The sequence below is a fragment of the Lontra canadensis genome, unplaced genomic scaffold (genome assembly GCF_010015895.1).
Source record: "Lontra canadensis isolate GAN:19392208 unplaced genomic scaffold, GSC_riverotter_1.0 scaffold6, whole genome shotgun sequence".
NCBI classification, from domain to species: Eukaryota; Metazoa; Chordata; class Mammalia; order Carnivora; family Mustelidae; genus Lontra; species Lontra canadensis.
The window spans coordinates 9326569-9346398 of NW_022631000.1; the positions used below are offsets into that span (position 1 = coordinate 9326569).

The following is a 19830-nucleotide window of genomic DNA, read 5'->3' on the forward strand; positions in this document are numbered from 1 at the left end:
GATAAATAATTTTAAGTTTATTTCATATTAAGTTTACTGTGCATAAGAATACCAAGTATGATACGGCTATTTTACTTATAATTACCTTCCAATTCAGAAGTTTAATCACAGAAATAGTATGAGCTGGAAAAGGAAAGGGAATATGAGCTTTTCCATTTTTGTCAGTAAACAAATGATTTTTCTATGTGGACTAAATTAATTTAAAGGAAAAAACTTGCTTTACATATTTGAAAAAGTTTCGCAATTTAAAGATAATCATCTCAATTTTTTCGTAATTTAAAACTGCTCTAGAGAATAAGTCTATTGGGTGCCTGAGTGGCTCAGTCCTTAAGCGTCTGACTTCAGCTCAGGTCATGATCCCAGGGTCCTGGGATTGAACCCCACATCAGGCTCCCTGCTCAGCGGGAAGCTTCCTTCTCCATCTCTCACTCCCGTGGCTTGTGTTCCCTCTCCCCCCCTTTCTAATAAATAAAATCGTGTAAAAAAAAAAAAAAAAAAGAGTAAGTCTATTAACTAAAAAATAAAACTTTCTAGTATCGGCCATCGAACTGAAAAATGACCTGAAAAGTCTGAGAATTAATTCAACAGAAATACACCAATGTTTGAGCAAAAATACATAAAAATATATTGATTCTCATAGCAAAAACTTGAAAAAGAGCATACATGAGTACTCACCATTAAGAGAGTACATGAATAAATTATAGTACTCTACAATATGGTACAAGGCAGCTATTAAAAAGACATCAATATGGAAAGATAGCTAACATATGTTGAGTGCAAAAAAAAAATCTGATGCTTTGCAACACCATTTCTTTAAAAAACAACCAAAATTATTTGTTAATTGGTCACCTCGGTGGCTCAGTTGCTTAAGTGTCTGTCTTGGGCTTATGTCATAGTCTGGGGGTCCTGGGATCAAGCCTAGGAGTTGGGATCCTTGCTTGGTAGAGAGCCTGCTTTTCCCTCTCTTTCTGCACTCCCCCTCCCACCATGCGCGCGCTCTCTCTCTCTCAAATAAATAAAATCTTTAAAAAAGTATGCTAGTTTATTTGATCTAAAATAATTTGTTATAGCATTGAAAAAGATCTAGAAAGACACCTATCAAACCATTAAGAAATATTATCTACTAAAGTGGAAATGATAAGAAGAGTTGGTGGTGATGAGTAAAGACGTTCTATTTTACTCTGTATCTGTGCTAACTTGTTAGACACTAAGCCAGAGAGACTATTTAAATTTAGATCAATTAGATCAATTAAAAATTAAAGATTTAGTTCTTTAGTCTACTACTTATAGTACAAATGCCCAATAGTTCTATGTGGCTAATGACTACTATAATGGAAAATACACATATAGAACATTTCCATCATCACAGAACATTCCACTGGACATGATGATCTATGTTCATATTCCTTGATCATTGGGATTTTTTTTATAACAAGCATGCATTGATTTTATCATACACAGAATTATCTCCCCTCTATTCTCAAGCACACATCAAGGAAAAAGGTACCCATGAAATGAAAATTTAAAAACTAAAGATAGAAAAAAGTAGAAAAAGCAACACCTGCATTTTTACCCTTAGCTCTGAGTTTGGTGTAGTCTATCAAAAAAGGATTTTTTTTTTTTTAAATCACTAGCTATGACTTTTCTGAGTGATGTAATACAAGCATTATGTGCATGTATTTTTTTTTTTAATTCAAAAGTAGGCCAGCATTTCCCAAGACACATTCTTTTCTGTAGAACCCTGAACCTTTGTTATGCTTTAGATTCTTTGTTCCAATAATTTCAAGAAAGGATGTGAACAATATTCTTTTTATAAGGGATCCACAATGCAAAATGTTCTGAAAGATCCAGCAATGAAAAAATCTTTTGAATGTGAATCATTCTCCAAAAGATACTATAACTCAATACACCCTTTACAAATATATTAAACTCAACATCTTCTAAAAAATGTGAAAGAGAAAGGAAATACATTACCTAGTTGAGATAGCAAGCTGATGATACTTAGGACCAGTGGTGCACTTATGCTTGGGTCTTCAAGTAGCTCCACAAGGCAACTCAAGCATTCACTTGGTAATATCTGATTTGGTGTAAACAATCGTGTGAGTTTCTGCCCAGAAATTACCTACAAAACAGTAATTAAAATGTGTTAGTTAAGAATTGGCAATTTCCATCCCTTCTCCAAGCAAATAAGAACTGTTTTCCAAGGTGCCCCTGCCATGCTTTTTTCCAATTTAGAAAAGTCAAATGCCATTCCTTCTGCCTGGAAGATTACCTATCCCTTTTCTCCCTAGCTAATGTTATCATTCAGATCCAAGTTTTAATTTGTTTCCTCCTGACCCTCTTTCACCAACTAGGTTAGGTTTGTCTATTACACTATCTTATAGCACATTATACTTTATGAGCTGACAAACTTTGACAACATAGCAATATTTATCCTCTTTAGTACACTGAACACCTTATGAAGGAATAGGGTATAAATCAACACTCTATTGCAATATATTTATTGAGTAATTATTGAGTAAATAAGTTTCAGTATGTGCATTCCACCTATTTTGAGGGAGGCAATGCAAAGTAAAAAGTAGCTAAATCCAAAGGTTTAGCTTTGGGACCAACTATGTGGTTACTCTTTTTGCTCCCTCTAAAGACAGTAGCTGAGCCCAGAAGTTAGAGATTACAAAAACAGAATTAAAAAAAAAAAAAGTTTTTAAGTAGCCAGGTCATGCATACACAAATTTTATTTCAGGAACCTAAGATCATGACCTGAGCAGAAATCAAGAGTCAGATGCTTAACTGACTGAGCCACACAGGCACCTTGACAGCCAGGTATTTTCAAAAGGCTTTTTGAATTTTATTAAAAGCCTAACTTTTCTATAAAACAAAGTATCTTTTCTATAAGGATAGAAAAACAATTAGTTACCTGAGAACTGGATAAAATCTAATTCAAACACTTCTATTTTTAAAAAGATAAGGTTTAAACAGGATGTTTTAATATCCCTCTAAACTTTCCTTTCTGTATCTCTCTTTTATTCCCTCCCCCAGATATCAGTTTTTCTTCTAAAGCTTTGTTGATATCTGGGGTGCCTGGGTGGCGCAGTGAGTTAAGCGTCTGACTCTTGGTTTCAGCTCATGTCATGATCTCAGGGTTCTGGGATCCATCCCTGTTTCGGCCTCCGAGCTCAGTTTAGAGTCTGCGTGAGATTCTCTCTCTCCCCTCTTCGGCTGCCCACTCATTTCATGTTCACTCTCCCTCTCTTTCTCTAAAATAAATAAATCTTAAAAAAAAAAATAAAAAAGAAAAGAAAAGAAAAAGAGTTTCAAAGTATCTGTTCCCAAGGAGCATGTATTTTAGTATTAAAATCTAAAAAGAAAAAACAGGTCCAGTGGTGAAATTACACATTGACAGTAGATATTTGGGGAGTAAGGAATAATCTGATTGCTCTTTTGCCTACCTATGAAATTACACCTCCACAATTAAGACATTTTTCTGCTTTAAATACAATTTCCCTCAGGAAGAGACCTTTATTTCAACAATGTAAGTACTCTGCTATGTAATATTTATTTATTACAAGGTAAAATGTAAAAATCGCTTTAAAAATTTTCTTCTTTACTTGGATGTTTCCATGCAAATAGAATTTATTTTAGTAATAACTAAAATTTCAGCACTTAAGCGTTGTTCTATATATGTTAATTCTTTTCACCTTCATAATACCTATATGCTAGGTGCTGTTTTGCTGATGAGTAAACTGAGGCATACACCAAGACAGCAGCGTAACTGAAAGTAATCATTCCTGAATCTGTGCTCATAATCATTATGTAACATTAGTGCTATAAAAAACCATTAAGAATGAGACCAGCTCAGCTCTGCCAAGCATAAAAAAATTCAAAACTCAGGTTCTGCATGGGGCTATAAAGAAAAAATATTGCAGAAGTGCAGCATAATAGCAAAATCAATCTTCTCCTTTTACATGGTAACCATTTCTTTGCATGCTCAGATATTGTTCTCATGAAGTATGCACAAAGATATTTACCATTAACATCACCCACCAAAATGGTTAAAATTTAAAAATCTGAAAACACCAAGAATCTATGAGAATGAGTGACAGCAAATTTCATGTATTGGTGATAGGAAAGTAAAAATGGTGTAACCTGTGGAAAACTGCTTGGCAGTTTCGACTAAAACTGAACATCAACCTACCATAATCAATCCCACTCCTAAGGTACATAAATGAGAGCCTATATCCAAAAAAAGTAAGAAAATGTTTACAACAGATTTATTCAAAATTCCACCCAGACCTAGAAACCCAAATGCCCATCAACAGGAGAATGTCTATAAGCCTATAAGCTACGGTACATTTATACAGTGGAATCCTACACAGAAATAAAAAAGAATAAATACTACCACATGTGCGAAATGAATAAATTTCACAGATTTATAGAATTGAAGAAACCAGACACCAAAGTACATATCTTATGAATCCACTTATCTGAACGTTATGAAAAGGGACAACTGAAAAAACCTTATAGGGGACTGGAAATATTCTGTACTGTGGAACAGGTGGTAGCTACTTGTACTGTACATGTATGTTAAAAACTCAAACTGTTCGCTTAAGATTAATGCATATTATGCACTGTATGTACATTACCTCTCTAAATGGCAGAAAAGTTTTCAGTAAACCCCTTAAAAGTTCTGGAGTGCAGTATCAAGAAGTCAGTCTCTATGCCTCAAATTTCTCTGAGTCTCCTTCAATTCACTATAACATGGCTCTCAGATTCAAGGCATACCCATTTTTTCTCAAAGAGAAGTAATGTTTCAGATTGTTATTCAAAATGCTGTACTACTACTTAAATAAAACTGCTCCTTCTGTGGCTTCTGGAGCCCCCTAGGACATTGTACTATTCTAACTGAGAAGCAAAGCCTGAGCATTTAACAGCTAGCATCATAATTATTAGGTTTGCAGGGATTTGTGAAATAATGAATGAAAAAAGAAAATGTAGTCAGGAAGGGTGGGCACCAAAGTCATGAGGAGGAGCATCAGTGAAGCCAGAGAAAATGAAGGCATATTTAATGCTGCAATTGTCTTCTCTCTGTAGTACATATTTTGCTAATCTTTGGTAATTTAGCTTTATATCCTATATCCTATATCATTGTTAATACAACAAAATAGAATATATTGTAAAATTATCTTCAATTCTACGTTAACAGAAGCTGTGAGAGAATTAAAATAAGCTTCGATTGCGCTAAATTGTTTATTAAACTGAGGTCATTGTTTGTTGGAATTCCATGAATATGTAATAAATGACAAATTAAAAGCTTAAAAACAAAGAGGAACACAGAAAGCTGTGAATAAGTGACCTAGACACAAATCAATGGAACTAAGAAAAAGTAAAAGCTATTTAGCAATTTAGGCTAGAAAACCTGTGAGCAATATATTTTGGTTAAAAAAAAAAAAAAGGGGATTATGGTTACTGGTTAGATTGCTTCTTAACTCAAAAATGTTAAAAAAATTTTTTTTTCAAATTTTAGTTCAACATGAGTTATAAGAAAAGCAGTAAGCAACTGGTTCATATTGTAAACTGCCTAAGGGACAAAGAATAAAACAAGTTTAATCGTCACTTCCCATCACCTCCGCCACCGAGAATTCCTGTGTATTCTATTCTGTAAGGGCTCTGTTGCGATGGAACGAAGGAAAACATACAGCTCCGAACTTTCTCCTCTACCAATCCCAAACACAGCTTAAATTCCCCTTTTGTCACACCTTCCCCTCTTCCTAGGACTTTGAGTAGTCACTCTTCACTCTAGCTGCAGTCAGCTGAACGTGGAGGGACATGGGGCGGAGCAAGAAGATGGGTAGGAATTCAAGGCTGACCCTTGCTTTCCTTACTAATTCAAAATTACACCTGAAGGAGCGAGGAGCAGTCCTTCCTCTCCTATGCAGGGGCCGCTACACTCCAGCCACACCGTGAACTAAGAATTTCTACATGGAAGCCCGTCTAGTCCCTCACCCCAGAGCCTCTCACCTCCAAGTGCCGCAAAAGCTGGGTGGCATTCGCCTCCGACTTAACGGCTTTATACTGACTGATGGTCAGGAGCAAGGACTTCAAGCAGGCAGTGGAGTCCATTGGCATCCTCCTCAACCCCTCCTGGGGGCCGCCACCAGCCCGCTTCGGCCTCCAGCTTTCGCCGCGCTTTTTTTTGATTTTTCAGCTCCACCCCCTCACTCCCAATGCTTCCGGTTCCGGTAGAGCTCCGGAAGTCCCTTCCTCCCTGGGGAACGGCTTTCAATGAAGAAAGGGGAGAAGTGGGGAGGAGGGTCGAGGAAATCTTTGGGTTCACCAAGGGGGTTGGGAGCTGTCCTTCCAGAACCCCCTTCCCACAACCCACCGTGTCTTCGCTTAGCTATAAAGCCGCGAGGTTTCAGCTTCGAGATCGCGCGGAGACGATAAATCTCGCGAGAACTCTGATTGCTGCTCAACTTGCAAAGGGGCGGTTAGGCGCAAGGGGGTCCTTGTTCGTCAGAGCTCTCAGTTTGTGTTTGCTTCTTCGGCCTTCACGCTGGATGGCCGGTTTTTCTTTTGTGCGTGAACTTGAGAAATGGTCGCTTCCCCTTAGTCTAGACACGGTGAGGAGCTCTGAGGAGATTCTTGGGCTCTAGATTTTGAGGCGGCCTGGGAGGGTCCTCTTTTTAAAATCTCTCCTGTGTCCACCCTTTCTACCCAGGAATGTTTGCTTTTCAGAGTAAGCCTATGACTATCGGGATTCTGTGTCAAGGTAGTCATGCCCTTCAGATAGTCATCAAACTTACTCCAGAAAGCTAGGTCCTGGTGACTTCAGGGCCAGGTATTGCTGCGGAGGGTGTTCTCATTAGCGTCCGTTTTTGTAAGTGAAGGTATCTGTTTTTATCTGGCATGATCAAATGTTTTCTGAATCTCGGTGTCTACGAATATGGCACTGTCGTTTGCGGTTTTTGATAAGATAATTATTGTGCATGTGTGTATAATGAACTGAGTAGCTGGTTCTGGAGGTTTTTTGTTTTGTTTTGCTTAATGTATGCTAATGGTGAATTTAGCTTTAAAAACCAGTTTGGAGAAAATTGTAAGAGTAGAGTCCATGTCCTTTTAATTAAATCATTCGTCATTAATCATGTTTTGTCAATGAAAAAATACTTTTTTACATCACTACATTTCTAAAGGGAGGTTTTCTTTTTATATTAAAAAATTTAGTTAAATCTGAAAACTTAGAATAATCTAGCCAGCTGAAACATACGTGTAGAAATAACTGGGTAATTAATATATCTATGCTTTCGTTCATTCTGTAAACAGTTATTGATTGCAAAACGGGTTAGAAGTCATGAGAGAACAAAGATGATGAAGTATCCCCTGCTGGAAAGCAACTGTCTAATTAGAGAAACGTACTAAATAGGTAGTACATATGGAATTCATGTAAGTTAGAGGCACCATGCAGTTATTTAAAGAGTGAAGGCAGACTGTACTTACAAACTAGTTCCACCTTTTACTATGTGACCATAAGGCAGATTCTCACTGCTTCAGTTTCTTCATTAGATAAAATCGGGCTACCATTAGTACCTGTTTAATAAGGTCAATAAATAATCCAGTAGATCGTTGAGAGCCTACAGTGTACTAGGTACTTGTCTAGGCACTAGAGATTTAGTGAATAAAAAATCCTATGTTATGGAAATTACATTCTGGTAGGGGAAAAAAACAGTAAATTTTTAAGGAGAATGAGATGGAGAAAGAAAAACTAGCAGAATTCCTTTTGAGAGTAATGATGATTGGGAAGAAGAGAATTGGGAGGTTGGGATAGAGAAAACAGTATTTGAGGAAGTGCTTCAAGGAATTGAAGGAGAGAGCCATGTTGTCTAGGGGAAAAGGTCCTGAAGTGGGACCATGAAGTTTTTCAGGAAAAGCAAGGATTGCCACTATGACTGGAGTAGAGAGCAAAGGTGAGAGTAGCAGTAAAAATGAAGTCATGTCAGGTAGTGTAAACCATGGTGAAATGAGTTAATCAACTTAAAGAAATTTAGAGTAGTTACCTGGCATGATTACGTTTTCAGCAGGTTTTATTTACATCTTGGTTCATTGGCAAATGCAGTGACAGCAGTTTGGTTAGTGTTGGACTTTTCACTAATAATAGCAAATGCGACATCTTCATACTCATTCTGAGCCAAGGGAAAAGGTCAAAGCTGCTAGTTGTAAATGCCATCTTTCCTTAAAATCCTGCATTTTAACTTAAGCAGTTATATAAATTTTGTTTTTTCTTCTGTAAAATATTCATTTTAACATAAAATAATGTCTTTCTCAAAAAATCTTTAAAAATTGATGTTGAAAGTTTAGAAGGATGTACAATGATAGTAGCTGTGAGAAGCCCTCCATGTATTTAGGCAGAAATACATTTCCTAATGTGAGAAACACAGAGCCTTATTTTAGGCACCAAAAAAGGGGGAAGGAGGAAGAGGAGATGAAGCTTGGTCCGGATGGCTAAAGGCCTTATTGTTCTTGATCCTGAATTCAGTGGTGATTTTTAGTTGTTTGTTTGTTTGTTTGTTTGTTTTTATTTCAAGTTTTTAAATGGGGCCTGATCTAGTTAGGTTTGTGCTTTAGGTTGATTACTCTTGCATCTGGGTGGGCTATGATTTTGAGATGGATAAGGTTAGAAGTAAGGAGAATGTTTAATTTGCTGCAGTCTTTGCAAAGGATTACCAGGGTAATTGAAGTGGAAATAACAAAGAGGTAACAAATTTGAAAAATATATATGAGGTGAAATATATATTAGTGACTCTTATTTCAGATGTGAAGGGTGGGATTTCAAATTTCTAGTTTGGGTGATTGAGAAGATACAGATATTGCTGAGGTAGTTAATAGTATTCATGTTGTGGTGTATGTTCAGTGAAATTTTATATAATTTATCATATAGTCTTAAGTTTCTTCCAGGGCATTATATAATTTTTGTTAATGTGACTGGGCTCTCTTTTTCTCCTTTAAAATTTTAATTTACTACTACTGTAAAAAAAAAAGGTGATTTTTGATACATCTTTTATCCAGACCCTGACTAAAATCTCTCATTAATTTTAATAGAGTTTTGCTTATACTTTCTTAGACTTTCTAGCTGCATATCATCTGCAAATAATAATTTCATCTCTTCCAGTATTTGCTGTCTTTATTTCATTAATGTACACCAAAAAAATGGAATAATTATGGTGATATTGAACATCTTAGTCCTTATTCATTGAGCGGGAATGACCAGTATTTTAACACTTAGTATAATTTGTGCTATTGGCTTGTAGTAAATAGACTTTCAAATGTTTAGGAGATTGCCTTTTATACCTGTTTTATTTAAAGATTTTCCAAAATGTCTACTTAAAAAAATTGTCAAATATTTGTTATAGATCTCATTTTCCACTTTAACGTGATAATGCAATGTATTGTGTTGCTGTTTTGTTCTTATTAAATGCTCACTTATTGAGCATTTATTATATGCCAAGTGGTATTCTAAGAATTTTATACTTACTAATTACTTTTCATAACAACTTCATGCATTAGATACTATTACGATCTCCATTTTTTACAGGTGAAAAAGCTAAGGAGAGGTGAAATAATTTGCCCAAGGTCATACAGGTAATAGTAACAAGCCTTGTATTTGCTATGCTGCAAATATGTTATTTAGAATTTTATATTTGAAATTTTTTTATTAATTTTTTTAATTCTTTTGGAATTTGTTACTTTTGAAAAATGAATCAGAAGCTTTTCTGTTTTCTATGCTATAGAATGAGTATCACATTGGAATCATCTGATCCTTGTAGATTGTATACAACTGACCTATAAAAATCAAGCTTGATACCTTATTTAATGTTAGATCTTTAGAAAATACTTGGATTTGTAAAATGATTATAGGTCTGATAACCTTTTTCTACCTTTTCTTGTGTTAAGTTTGGAAATAGAACTTTATTTTAACATAGCAACTATTTCTCTAGATTTATAGATGTTTTGATAGAAAGTTCTTCAGGATTCTAGTAATTCTCTTAATCTCTTCATTGTAGTTTTAAATTTCCTTTTTCATTGTAATGTTATCTGTATTTTTTCCTATTTGGGCTTTCTAGGGGTTTGTCTCTTGCATTCAGCTTTTTAAGAACCATCTCTGATTTTTTTATTGTTTTTCTTTTTGTCAGAATCATTAATTTTACTTTTATATTTATTAATTCCATCCATATAGATTCTTCCTTTATTCTTTTTATAGTTTTTAAAAGTTTTAGACTTAGAGTATTTACATACTATATGTGTATTTTGTAAAGAACATTTACTTCATGCCCACAGATTTTAAGACGACAATAGCTAAGGTGAGCGTCTGTATTTCATTTAGAAAGAAAAGTTAGAAGTCCAATGCGCTATCCATTGCGCCATGGAGCCACCTTAGAAAGAAAAGTTAAATTAGTTTAACCAATTGGATACAATTTTTAAAAAATACTAATATTCCTTCATATTCAAAGAGCTAGATTCTGTTAGACAAACCAGAATAAGTGCTGTTGGGAGAAATAAGTTAGTTTTAGGAACACATGGTATTTTTTAGGGCAAAATATCAATATCTTAAAGCTTGGCCTAAAATTCCTTCTCTCCATACATTTTTATTGCTGTCCTTTATATTTGCATAGATATTTTCCTTAATTTGTAGTTCTAGAAACACTAATATTAAAGAGATTTAAAAAATAACTTGGTTAGGATATTACAACTCAATATTAGGGCTGTCTAGCTCCTTTATTTCTTTTGGAAAAACTTAACATGTCTTCAGTACTGAAGAGTAAAATAGAAATTTTTATTGTGTCATGACCAGGGCTTAGGTTCTGTTAGATAAATCAGATTGAATGAAGATACAAATTTTTGACAGAGGTGCAGAGTGTATAGAATACTAAATGTTGTAATATGAGAATTATACCAGAGGTGTGAACACAGGGCTGATTGTTGGTTCACCCACATACATTTAATGAGTGCTTGAGTGGTAAGTACATTTCTGTGTGCTGGGGTTATAACAGTGAATCAAATAGACAAAAGTTTCTACCCAACTAGACCTTTTATTTTAATGGGAGATATAGACAACAAATAAGACCTATTAAGTAAAATATATAAAAGTAGTAGTAAGTGCTTTGGAGGGAAAAAAAAAGAGGGATCGGAGGTATCAATCAGGATAGAGTGTTGGAATTTTAGATAGTATAGCATACTGTTGAGTATTTGCTGCATAGCAAATCACCTAAGACTCAGTGGTGAAAACCATAAGCATTTATTTCTGTAGGTTTGACTGCAGTTGTCTGATCTAGACCTGACTTGGCTGAGAGGCTGCTTCAGCCATTTTGTAGGTAGAGGGTACTATATAGAGCTCGGTTTCAGTTATGTTGCAGTGTCTGCTAGACATCCAGGAGATGCCGAATGGGCTGTTGAATATATTATTTAATGTTAACAGAGAGAAAAGACTGAAGATAAAAATTTAAAGCCTTGAACCTAAATTATCAAGGGTGAGTATGAATAAAATAAATGAACCATAGGGTACTTAAATATTTAGAGGAACCAACAAAGAACATGGAGAAGTAATTGCCAGAAGATAGAGGTCATGTCTTTATTCTGTCGTTACCTGCGGTGATCAGTCTTAAAGTAATATGTGGGCTACTTTTGACCTCTAAAGGAGAACTCTAGATTGGCAGAGTCCTTCAGAGGACTTGCAGTGTGCAGAAGGTTGGATAGTTTCATTCTCTAAATCTGTAATGAGTGCTTAAAGTTTTCCAGATGCTATTGTAGGCAGTGGGGATAAAACAGAAGGATTAAAAAAAATAATAAAAAGAAAATTCCTGACTTTGGGGCACTTCTATTCAGTGGGGACATGAGGCCAGATGTAAAGTAGGGGATTGTAGGAATAAACAGCAGGTAGAACAAACGTTCCATTGGCCCAGGTTCTCAAGATTCAAGGCAAAGAAATCTAGTGGTAGAAAACTGGCAGAGTTCTAGGCATGGGGTTATTTAGATACCTTGTCTTACTGCGGTTAAAACAATTCAAATATTGATATTAAATCAATTTTGCCCTTTATGCCGTGCCAGAAAACAAAGTCTATAGAATTTCAGTTCTCGTTTTTCAGAAATGTTTCATTCAACACAAAGGTGAAGACCTATTAAATAAGCCCAATTTATTCTCTTTTCATTTATTCTTCCTGTTTCTTTTCCCAATCAACTATTAAAATTCAGCTGAATCTCTAAATGATTTGCCGTAAAATTAACTTTTTCACTTTTCAAACAATCCATGATTTTTTTTTTTTTTCTGTACATTTTACAGAATTCAGTTTTAGTCTGAATACATGGTTTGGATAATTTGGATTAGTGTTTTTTTGCCCCATTTTTACATCTTTCATATCCTAGTAGCAGAAGGTTGCCTTTTTTTTTTTTAGCATAAGTATTATCAATTGTTTCTGAATCCAGTTTTGTAGATAAAGATAAGTGATATAATTTTATTTTAAAATAAGGTACAGTAATCATTTTTAATTATAACTAGTATTTATTGAAGACCTACTTTGAACAGAGGAAAGTCCTTTGCATATGCCATTTTTAAATTTCTAGTCTTTCAGAAAATAGATACTATTAAGTTCATGGAAGGGGTAGATAACTGTTTCTTGAAGTAAAATGTGAAGTCATTCTCCACTTTCTAAAGTGGAATATACATGCCTTGGGGTATGTGAAACTGTCAGAGTATGGGAGCAAATATTCAAATATTTTACTTTTTTTAATCTCATTCTTTGTTTTATATTATAGTAATACCTGCATATAATTCACAAATGAGCTGCTATTCATATATTTTCAGTGTATTCCTAGATTTATTGCTTTAAATACCTGTGATCAAAAAAATTTAGAGACTTTTCTAAAATCATTAACTTTAACAGAGCATTTAGACATTCAATAATTATTGTTCATTTCAGTGTCACATGTAGTACCTGGCATTTTTCTGAATTGTTTTGTTGAACAAATGGATTCTCTTAGCAAAAACTGACGAGAGTAGTGTATTATGAAATGTTAATATGTTTTATCTTTGCAGCATCATTTACTAACCAGTAAGACCATGTAAATAGTTTTGTGTATTAGTCTTTATGCACATTATTTAGTTCAGCTCATAATTGAACACCATGCTTATATAAAGTTACATACTACACTTAATGAGACATAGTGGAAAGAACATGGAATTGGTAGTTGGTGAACTTGGGCCCGAGTTTCTGCTTTTATTAGTTTATTAGCAATATGAACTCTCTAACCCTCAGTTTCTTACTTTTAAGAATGGATTATAGTAATATTTTTATTTCGGAGTTGGGTATTCACACAAATGTGAATTCACTGTACATAAGTACTCAGCCTAGGGCTACACACATAGAAGCTGATGAAAATAATTTATTTTTGATGAAATAAAAACTTATATACCCAATTAATTTTATGACATAAAACTCTTCTTAACCCCAAGTTTGACTTACCTTCTCAACTAAATCTTTCTTACAAACATATTTCTTTCTGAGACAATGGGAGCCCATCAGTGTTCTTACATTGGTAGAGCAGTTTGGATTTGGGTATTGTAGGCTTTGTCATTGGTGGTGAGAGTCAAGTGCATATTGTGTCCTCCACTTCCTTCTTGATTATCATCTCTACCTGTGTCATTTCTCAACATTCTGTCTTGTTCCTTTTCTTTTTTTTTTCATTATTGTCTAACAACAGTAATGACAACATTACTGAAAATACTCCACTTTGAAAATTTGCTTACTGGTAACACGTACTCCTTTGAATGGTTTCTAGCTACATTTCGGAACAGCGTGGTTTTGGCAGTGCTACCCATAAATAAACTGAAACTGATGGGTATTTTAATACCTGGATTTTTTTTTCGAGGTAAGTCCTAACCTGTGCATATTCATTGTAGGTACATTCCAAATATTGAAAACAAATTAAGATATATTCTATAGGTTTGTTGTGTAAGTCCAGAAGTAACTGACTGGAGAGATCTGAAGAGAATTAAAAACCCACTTCTGACAAGCTAATTTTGGCAAAGATATGTCCTATTTTGGCAGATTTGTAAGGGGTACTGTGTATACATTGCAGGGTTCTTGCTTTCTGACAAGCAGCCAGACAGGGTTAATAATGATTTTGGCAAAATGACAAGAGCTGAGATAGTGAATGCCCTGATCTTTTGGGGCAGGAAGGATCTTCATTTTCTCATAACTTTTACAAAGATTTTCCAAGCATCATCCATCATTCCTGAAGTTTGCCTAAGAAAACCATTTTTCTTTGGGGTAAAATAATGTTTGGCTACCTGTGTCTAGGTACATTGTTGAACAAATGTAAAAATGGAAGAAATTAATGGAAAATTAGAAAACCAAATAATCCATATATTTTGTTCACTCTAAACACAGCTAGTAACAAAATAATCGTATAATCTGAGTCTAACTTGAATGAATGGTCCTAGCCATTCTAGTCTACTTGGAGCTCACACTTGAGAAAAGACTTTCAGAGTGTTAAAGCCACAGAGCACCTACTTTCTGACTTTAAAAGCCACAGGAGGGGCGCCTGAGTGGCTCAGTGGGTTGGGCCTCTGCCTTCAGCTCAGGGGCTCAGGTCATGATCTCGGGGTCCTGGGATCCAGCCCTGCATTGGGCTCTCTGCTCAGCGGGGAGTCTGCTCCCCACCCCCACCGCCACCTGCTCCTCTACCTACTTGTGATCTCTCTCTCTCTGTGTCAAATGAATGAATAAAATCTTAAAAAAAAAAAACAAAAAAAGCCACAGGAATGGCTGTTGCTGCTTGCATAGCAGACATAATCAGATCAATAATAGATAAAATGTTGGTTTTAAGGCAGTCCCATCGCAAATGTCTTGGTTTACTCCTATAAAGTGTCCTTTTCATATTTTTTTTAAAGCCTTGAAAAATTACTGCCCATACAGATCAAAACATCTCACATCTCAACTTCAAGGAATTTGGAATTCTTTTGATAAAATCTAGCAGAAGTGGGACCACCTGGGTGGCTCAGTGGGTTAAGCCGCTGCCCTCGGCTCAGGTCATGATCCCAGGGTTCTGGGATCGAGTTCTGCATCGGGCTCCTTGCTCAGCAGGGAGCCTGCTTCTCTCTTCACCTCTGTCTGCCTCTGCTTGCTTGTGTGCTCTCTCTCTCTCTTTCTGACAAATAAATAAATAAATAAATAAAATCTTTAAAAAAAAAAATCTAGCAGAAGTGTTAAGAAGCATTACCAGAGTCTATTTTGCTAATAGACCCATGAACTTCTATTAAGTGTACTTAATTCAGTGCTGATATAGTAAATCTAGCTTTTGAAAATGGCTATAAAAATTTTACCAAGTTGCATGTTCAAGGTTGTTTATTACAGCATTGTTAGTAGTAACAAAAGGAAAAAAGAAATTAAGAGGAAGTGTTTATCAATAGTTGTCTGGTAAAATGGCATATCATGCCATGTTGGAGATACATATGTGTCCTGATGTGAAAAATGCAAGGTGCCAAATGTGCATATTAGCTGCCATTTGTGCCATGTGGGATATATTTGATAGATGTGGTTTTTTGTCCCAATTCTTAAGCTCATTATTATCATTCCTCTCCATAATAGCAATTCTCCATCGAAGTAGAGAATTGGAAGAGAAGTGAACTGATTGTGCTACAAATTTAAACAAGATTTGATGATGGTGATAATGATAGTAACATTTATATAGTGCTTACTGTGTCCGACGTACTGTTCTATTACATGTTTTAAACATTTAATCTTGATAACCTGTGAAGTTGGGACCACCTTTATCCCTGTTTTTCAGATGAGGAAACTGAAGCACAGATGTTGATAAGTTTCAAACAAAGTTGCACAGCCAAGGTGTGTCAGAGCAGTTCTGTATATCCTTGCAGACTGACTCCAGTGTTTCTCTGCTCTTAACTACCAGTGCTGTGCAGTCTCTCAACTTTTGACCTTGATGAAATCTAAATAAGTTATTTTATGTCATTTCTTTCTTGTAGACAAAGATTTGCTTGTATTTGTACATGCTGCTTAAATCCCAGATAGTCTTACTGTTCTTCCTCAGAGCAATCTGTTATGTATTTTCTTAATCTTTTCACTTTTAATCAGTTAGGTGGTTTTCAACTGGGGCGTTTTGTCCCCCAGGGCACATTTGGCAGAGTTTGGAGACGTTTTTGCTTTTCACAATGGAGCCGAGAAGTGGGATAGGTTTGCTACTGTCATCTATTAGGTAGAAGGTAGAGGTGCTCCTAAATATCCTAAAAATGCATAGTACATCTTCCCATAACAAAAAACCATCCAACCTAAAATGTAAATAGTGCCAAGATTGAGGAACCCTGATTTAGTGGGAAAAGAAAAGTTCTCATAACTGAATTTCTTTTCTGAAAAATACCAAGTATATTATTTTATTTTCAAGCTAATGGCATTGAGAAAAGTGAGTCTTATTTTTACTGTTTTTTTTCACACTTGATACTCCCTTTTTCTATCTGGCATTGTGTGATCTGTAAGGGCCAGAAGGGTAGCGAATTCATAGGATATCTACTCACACATTGAAACATGAACTTGTTTGGCCCCTAACTTGATCACTTTATTGGGTGACTTAAGATGAGCACTTGAGTGGATTTAAAAAACAATGTGTTCATATACTGTTTGGGGAGATGACAAGAGTGCTATAAGGTAAACATTTGAACGAATGATTAAACAATTGTAAGCAAAAGCTGTGTCCTCTCTGATTGAACAAGCACTTTAAAAATGGGGAAATCCTTTGCCATTAAAAAAAAAAGTTTGCTCTAATTTCAGGAGATAAGAGGGAAAGTGGGAGCTAGGAGCTCAGAGGGAGCAATAAGAAAGGCATCTTCCTGTTGTAAAGATACAGATACCTTATTTTTCAACCAGTAGAATAACCCATGGATAAAATCATTTTGCTTGGTGGACAAAGATGTGCTATAAACTGGGGTGCCTGGGTGACTCAGTCAGTTGAGTGTCTGCCTTGGGCTCAGGTCATGATCCCAGGTTCCTAGAATCAAGCCCTACAATGGGCTTCCTGCTCAGTGGGGAGTCTGCTTCTACCTCTGTTACTCTCTCTCTCTCTCTCTCTCTTTCTGTCAAGTAAATAAATAATATCTTTATAAAAATTGAATACCCCACAGGAAACCAGATCCATCCATTCTCCTATGTTAACTCTTATTTTAAAGGTTTCCTTTAGCCTCTTCTAGAATGATGATTACTCTGGATTATTTTAGAAGCACAGTGTTAACGTTTCAGGCTGGCTACTTCCTTTCCGTTGCTAGGTAGGCACTGACCCCTTCCTTCCCCACAGAAGCTGTAAAGTGTTGCTGCTGCCCCTGCTGCTGTCCCTGCTGCTGTTTGCAGTGGGCTGTGCCACACATGATCTGCTTAGCTCCTGGGAAATGATGGGGTTGATGATACTCTCCTGAAAAACCTTTCATCACAGAGATTCAGCTCAGGTTGTATTTCTAAGCAGATTGAAAAAGCCATTAGCTTTTCTTAACTCTTAATTTGGGATCCAAATATCTTCTGATTTTTTTAATATGCCCTTTTCTTTTTCAAGCTGGACACTGAATAGCTTACCAGAGGCCTTCTCTACCTTATTGCCTGAGAATTTTCTTCCCTTTTCTCAGGCTCCCTTTGACCTGTGTAAACAACTGGCTGAAGGAGAGCTTATCAGAGTGAGAGGTATCTGTGTCTGGGCTTTTAAATTCTGGAAATGAGGCGATTACTTTGTTTAGAAAAAGCATGTGTGTTTAGAAATTCTGTGGTGAGATACTGCCTGACTGACTTTTTATTAAAACAAGCTGGGAGGTTATAGAAAACATAAAAGAAAAACAGTATAATCACAATCCTAGAATTCTCAAAGCTATGTACTTTTCTATACAGCTTTATTGAAGAGATGAAGTAGAGCTGATCTAATGTGAAAGAATAACGTTGCTCTGCTTCATTATTAGGGTTAGATTGTATCTTTCACTGGTATTGAACAGGGAATGCAAATTTAAATAGTTACATGATTCTGCTTATTGAGTTTTTGAAAACAAGAGAAACTATAAAATAACTTACCTAGGAGAACTGGATTCTGCATAGGTGAGTTATCCTGACAGCAAGACATAACTTTGTTAGGGATGGAGGAGAAGCTAACAGGTGTTTAAATGAAGAAATTTATTTTTTTAAACTTTTTTAAAGTGTTGACATACAATGTTACATTAGTTTCCAGTGTACAACATAGTGATTCATCATTTCTCTAGGTTATGCTATGCTCACTACAAGTGTAGCTACCCTCTGTCATGATACATTATTATAGTATTATTGACTGTGTTCCTATATTATGCCTTTTATTCCCATGACTTACTCATTTCATAACTGGAAGCCTGTATCTCCTACTCCTCTTCACTCATTTTGCTTATGCCCCAATCTCTTTTCCTCTGGTAACCATCACTTCTCTGTATTTATAGGTCTGATACGGCTTTATGTTTGTTTATTCATTTGTTTTGTTTTTAGGTATTTGTCTTGCTCAGTCTGACTTATTTCATTTAGCAGAGTACTTCTAGATCCACATATGTTGTTAACAAATGTCAGGATCTCATCCTTTTTTATTATGAAGTAATATTTCATTGTATTATGTGTATGTATATATACTATATCTTCCTCATCCATTCATCTATTGACAGACACTTGGGTTGCTTCCATATCTTGGCTATTGTAAATAATGCTTCAATAAATAGGGGTGCTTATATCTTTTCAAATTAGTGTTTTCATTTTCTTTGGGTACTTAATAGAATTATTGGATCATGTGGTATTTCTGTTTTTAATATTTTGAGGAACCTCCATACTTTTTTCCACAGGGGCTGTACCAATTTCTGTTCCCACCAACAGGTTATGAGGGTTCCTTTTTTTCCACAACCTCATCAACACTTGTTAGTAGATGAGGAAATTTAGATAGAAATCTGTGTGTGAATGTGTGTGTGTGTGTGTGTGTGTGTGTGTAAATGTTTGTGGTTTGTTTATTAACATATAATGTATTATTTGCTTCAGGGGTATAGGTCTATGAATCATCAGTCTTATAAAATTCACAGCACTCACCATTGTACATACCCACCCCAATGTCCATAATCCAGCCACCCTATCCCTCCCCACCCCAGCAACCCTCAGTTTGTTTCCTGAGATTAAGAGTCTCTTATGGTTTGTGTCCCTCCCTGGTCCCATCTCGTTTAATTTTTTCCCTTCTTGCCCCCCAGAACCCCCCACCCTGCCTCTCAAATTCCTCATATCAGAGAGATCATATGATAATTGTCTTTCTCTGATTGACTTATTTTGCTTGTTTGTGTTTTGATTAAGAAGTATCCATTGAATTGTTGGAGAGTTACCCTTGTCTCTCAAGACTTATCTGTGTAATTTAGAGCTGGTGTAAGTCAAACATAGAGTATAGGTATAGGCAATATCATAATTAGGAATACCAGTTTGGGACTTCTTTTAGCCAGGCACTGAGTTGCCAGTTCACTAATGACAGGATATTCAGACCTCAAGGCTTATGAGGGGTCAGGTCCTGCCAATACTTCTTTTCTATGTCTTGTCTTTTTCTGGCATTTAGGGAGAGTCAGTATCAGGTAAAATAGTGTTTCTTTGAGTAAATGCAATCTGAATTCTTAATAAATGACTTGGGAATGATCTTGTGGAACATGTTTTCTTGATTTAGGAATTCCCTATGCTGAATTGCATTTTTAATAATGGGCCTCCGAAAGCTCTATGATCTAACTTATGGCTGTGCTATTAGAGAAACTGGCTATCC

The 19830-nt window shown here is 35.7% G+C and overlaps 2 protein-coding genes across 10 annotated transcripts in view; one reads left to right on the forward strand and one right to left on the reverse strand.

The window, feature by feature from the left end:
• Positions 1 to 6163, reverse strand: part of CIP2A (cellular inhibitor of PP2A) — a 33245-nt gene extending 27082 nt beyond the window's left edge. The window contains exons 1-2 of the mRNA XM_032852135.1: positions 6019 to 6163; positions 1975 to 2122 (exon numbers count right to left, since the gene is read on the reverse strand). Coding sequence (XP_032708026.1) covers positions 1975 to 2122; positions 6019 to 6126 — 256 coding nt within the window. The 5' untranslated portion in view covers positions 6127 to 6163. The remainder of the gene's footprint in view (positions 1 to 1974; positions 2123 to 6018) is intronic.
• Positions 6164 to 6457: 294 nt separating this feature from the next.
• The window catches only part of DZIP3 (DAZ interacting zinc finger protein 3), a 117839-nt gene continuing 104466 nt past the window's right edge, over positions 6458 to 19830 (forward strand). For 2 of the 9 annotated variants that reach the window (XM_032852124.1, XM_032852130.1), the window contains exons 1-2: positions 6458 to 6620; positions 9587 to 9633. The gene's annotated coding sequence lies outside the window, so the exon portion shown is untranslated. Of the gene's footprint in view, positions 6621 to 6735; positions 6878 to 7798; positions 7962 to 9586; positions 9634 to 17451; positions 17498 to 19830 lie in introns of those variants that run through there. The other 7 variants (XM_032852131.1, XM_032852132.1, XM_032852125.1 and 4 more) reach the window with 7 other exon arrangements.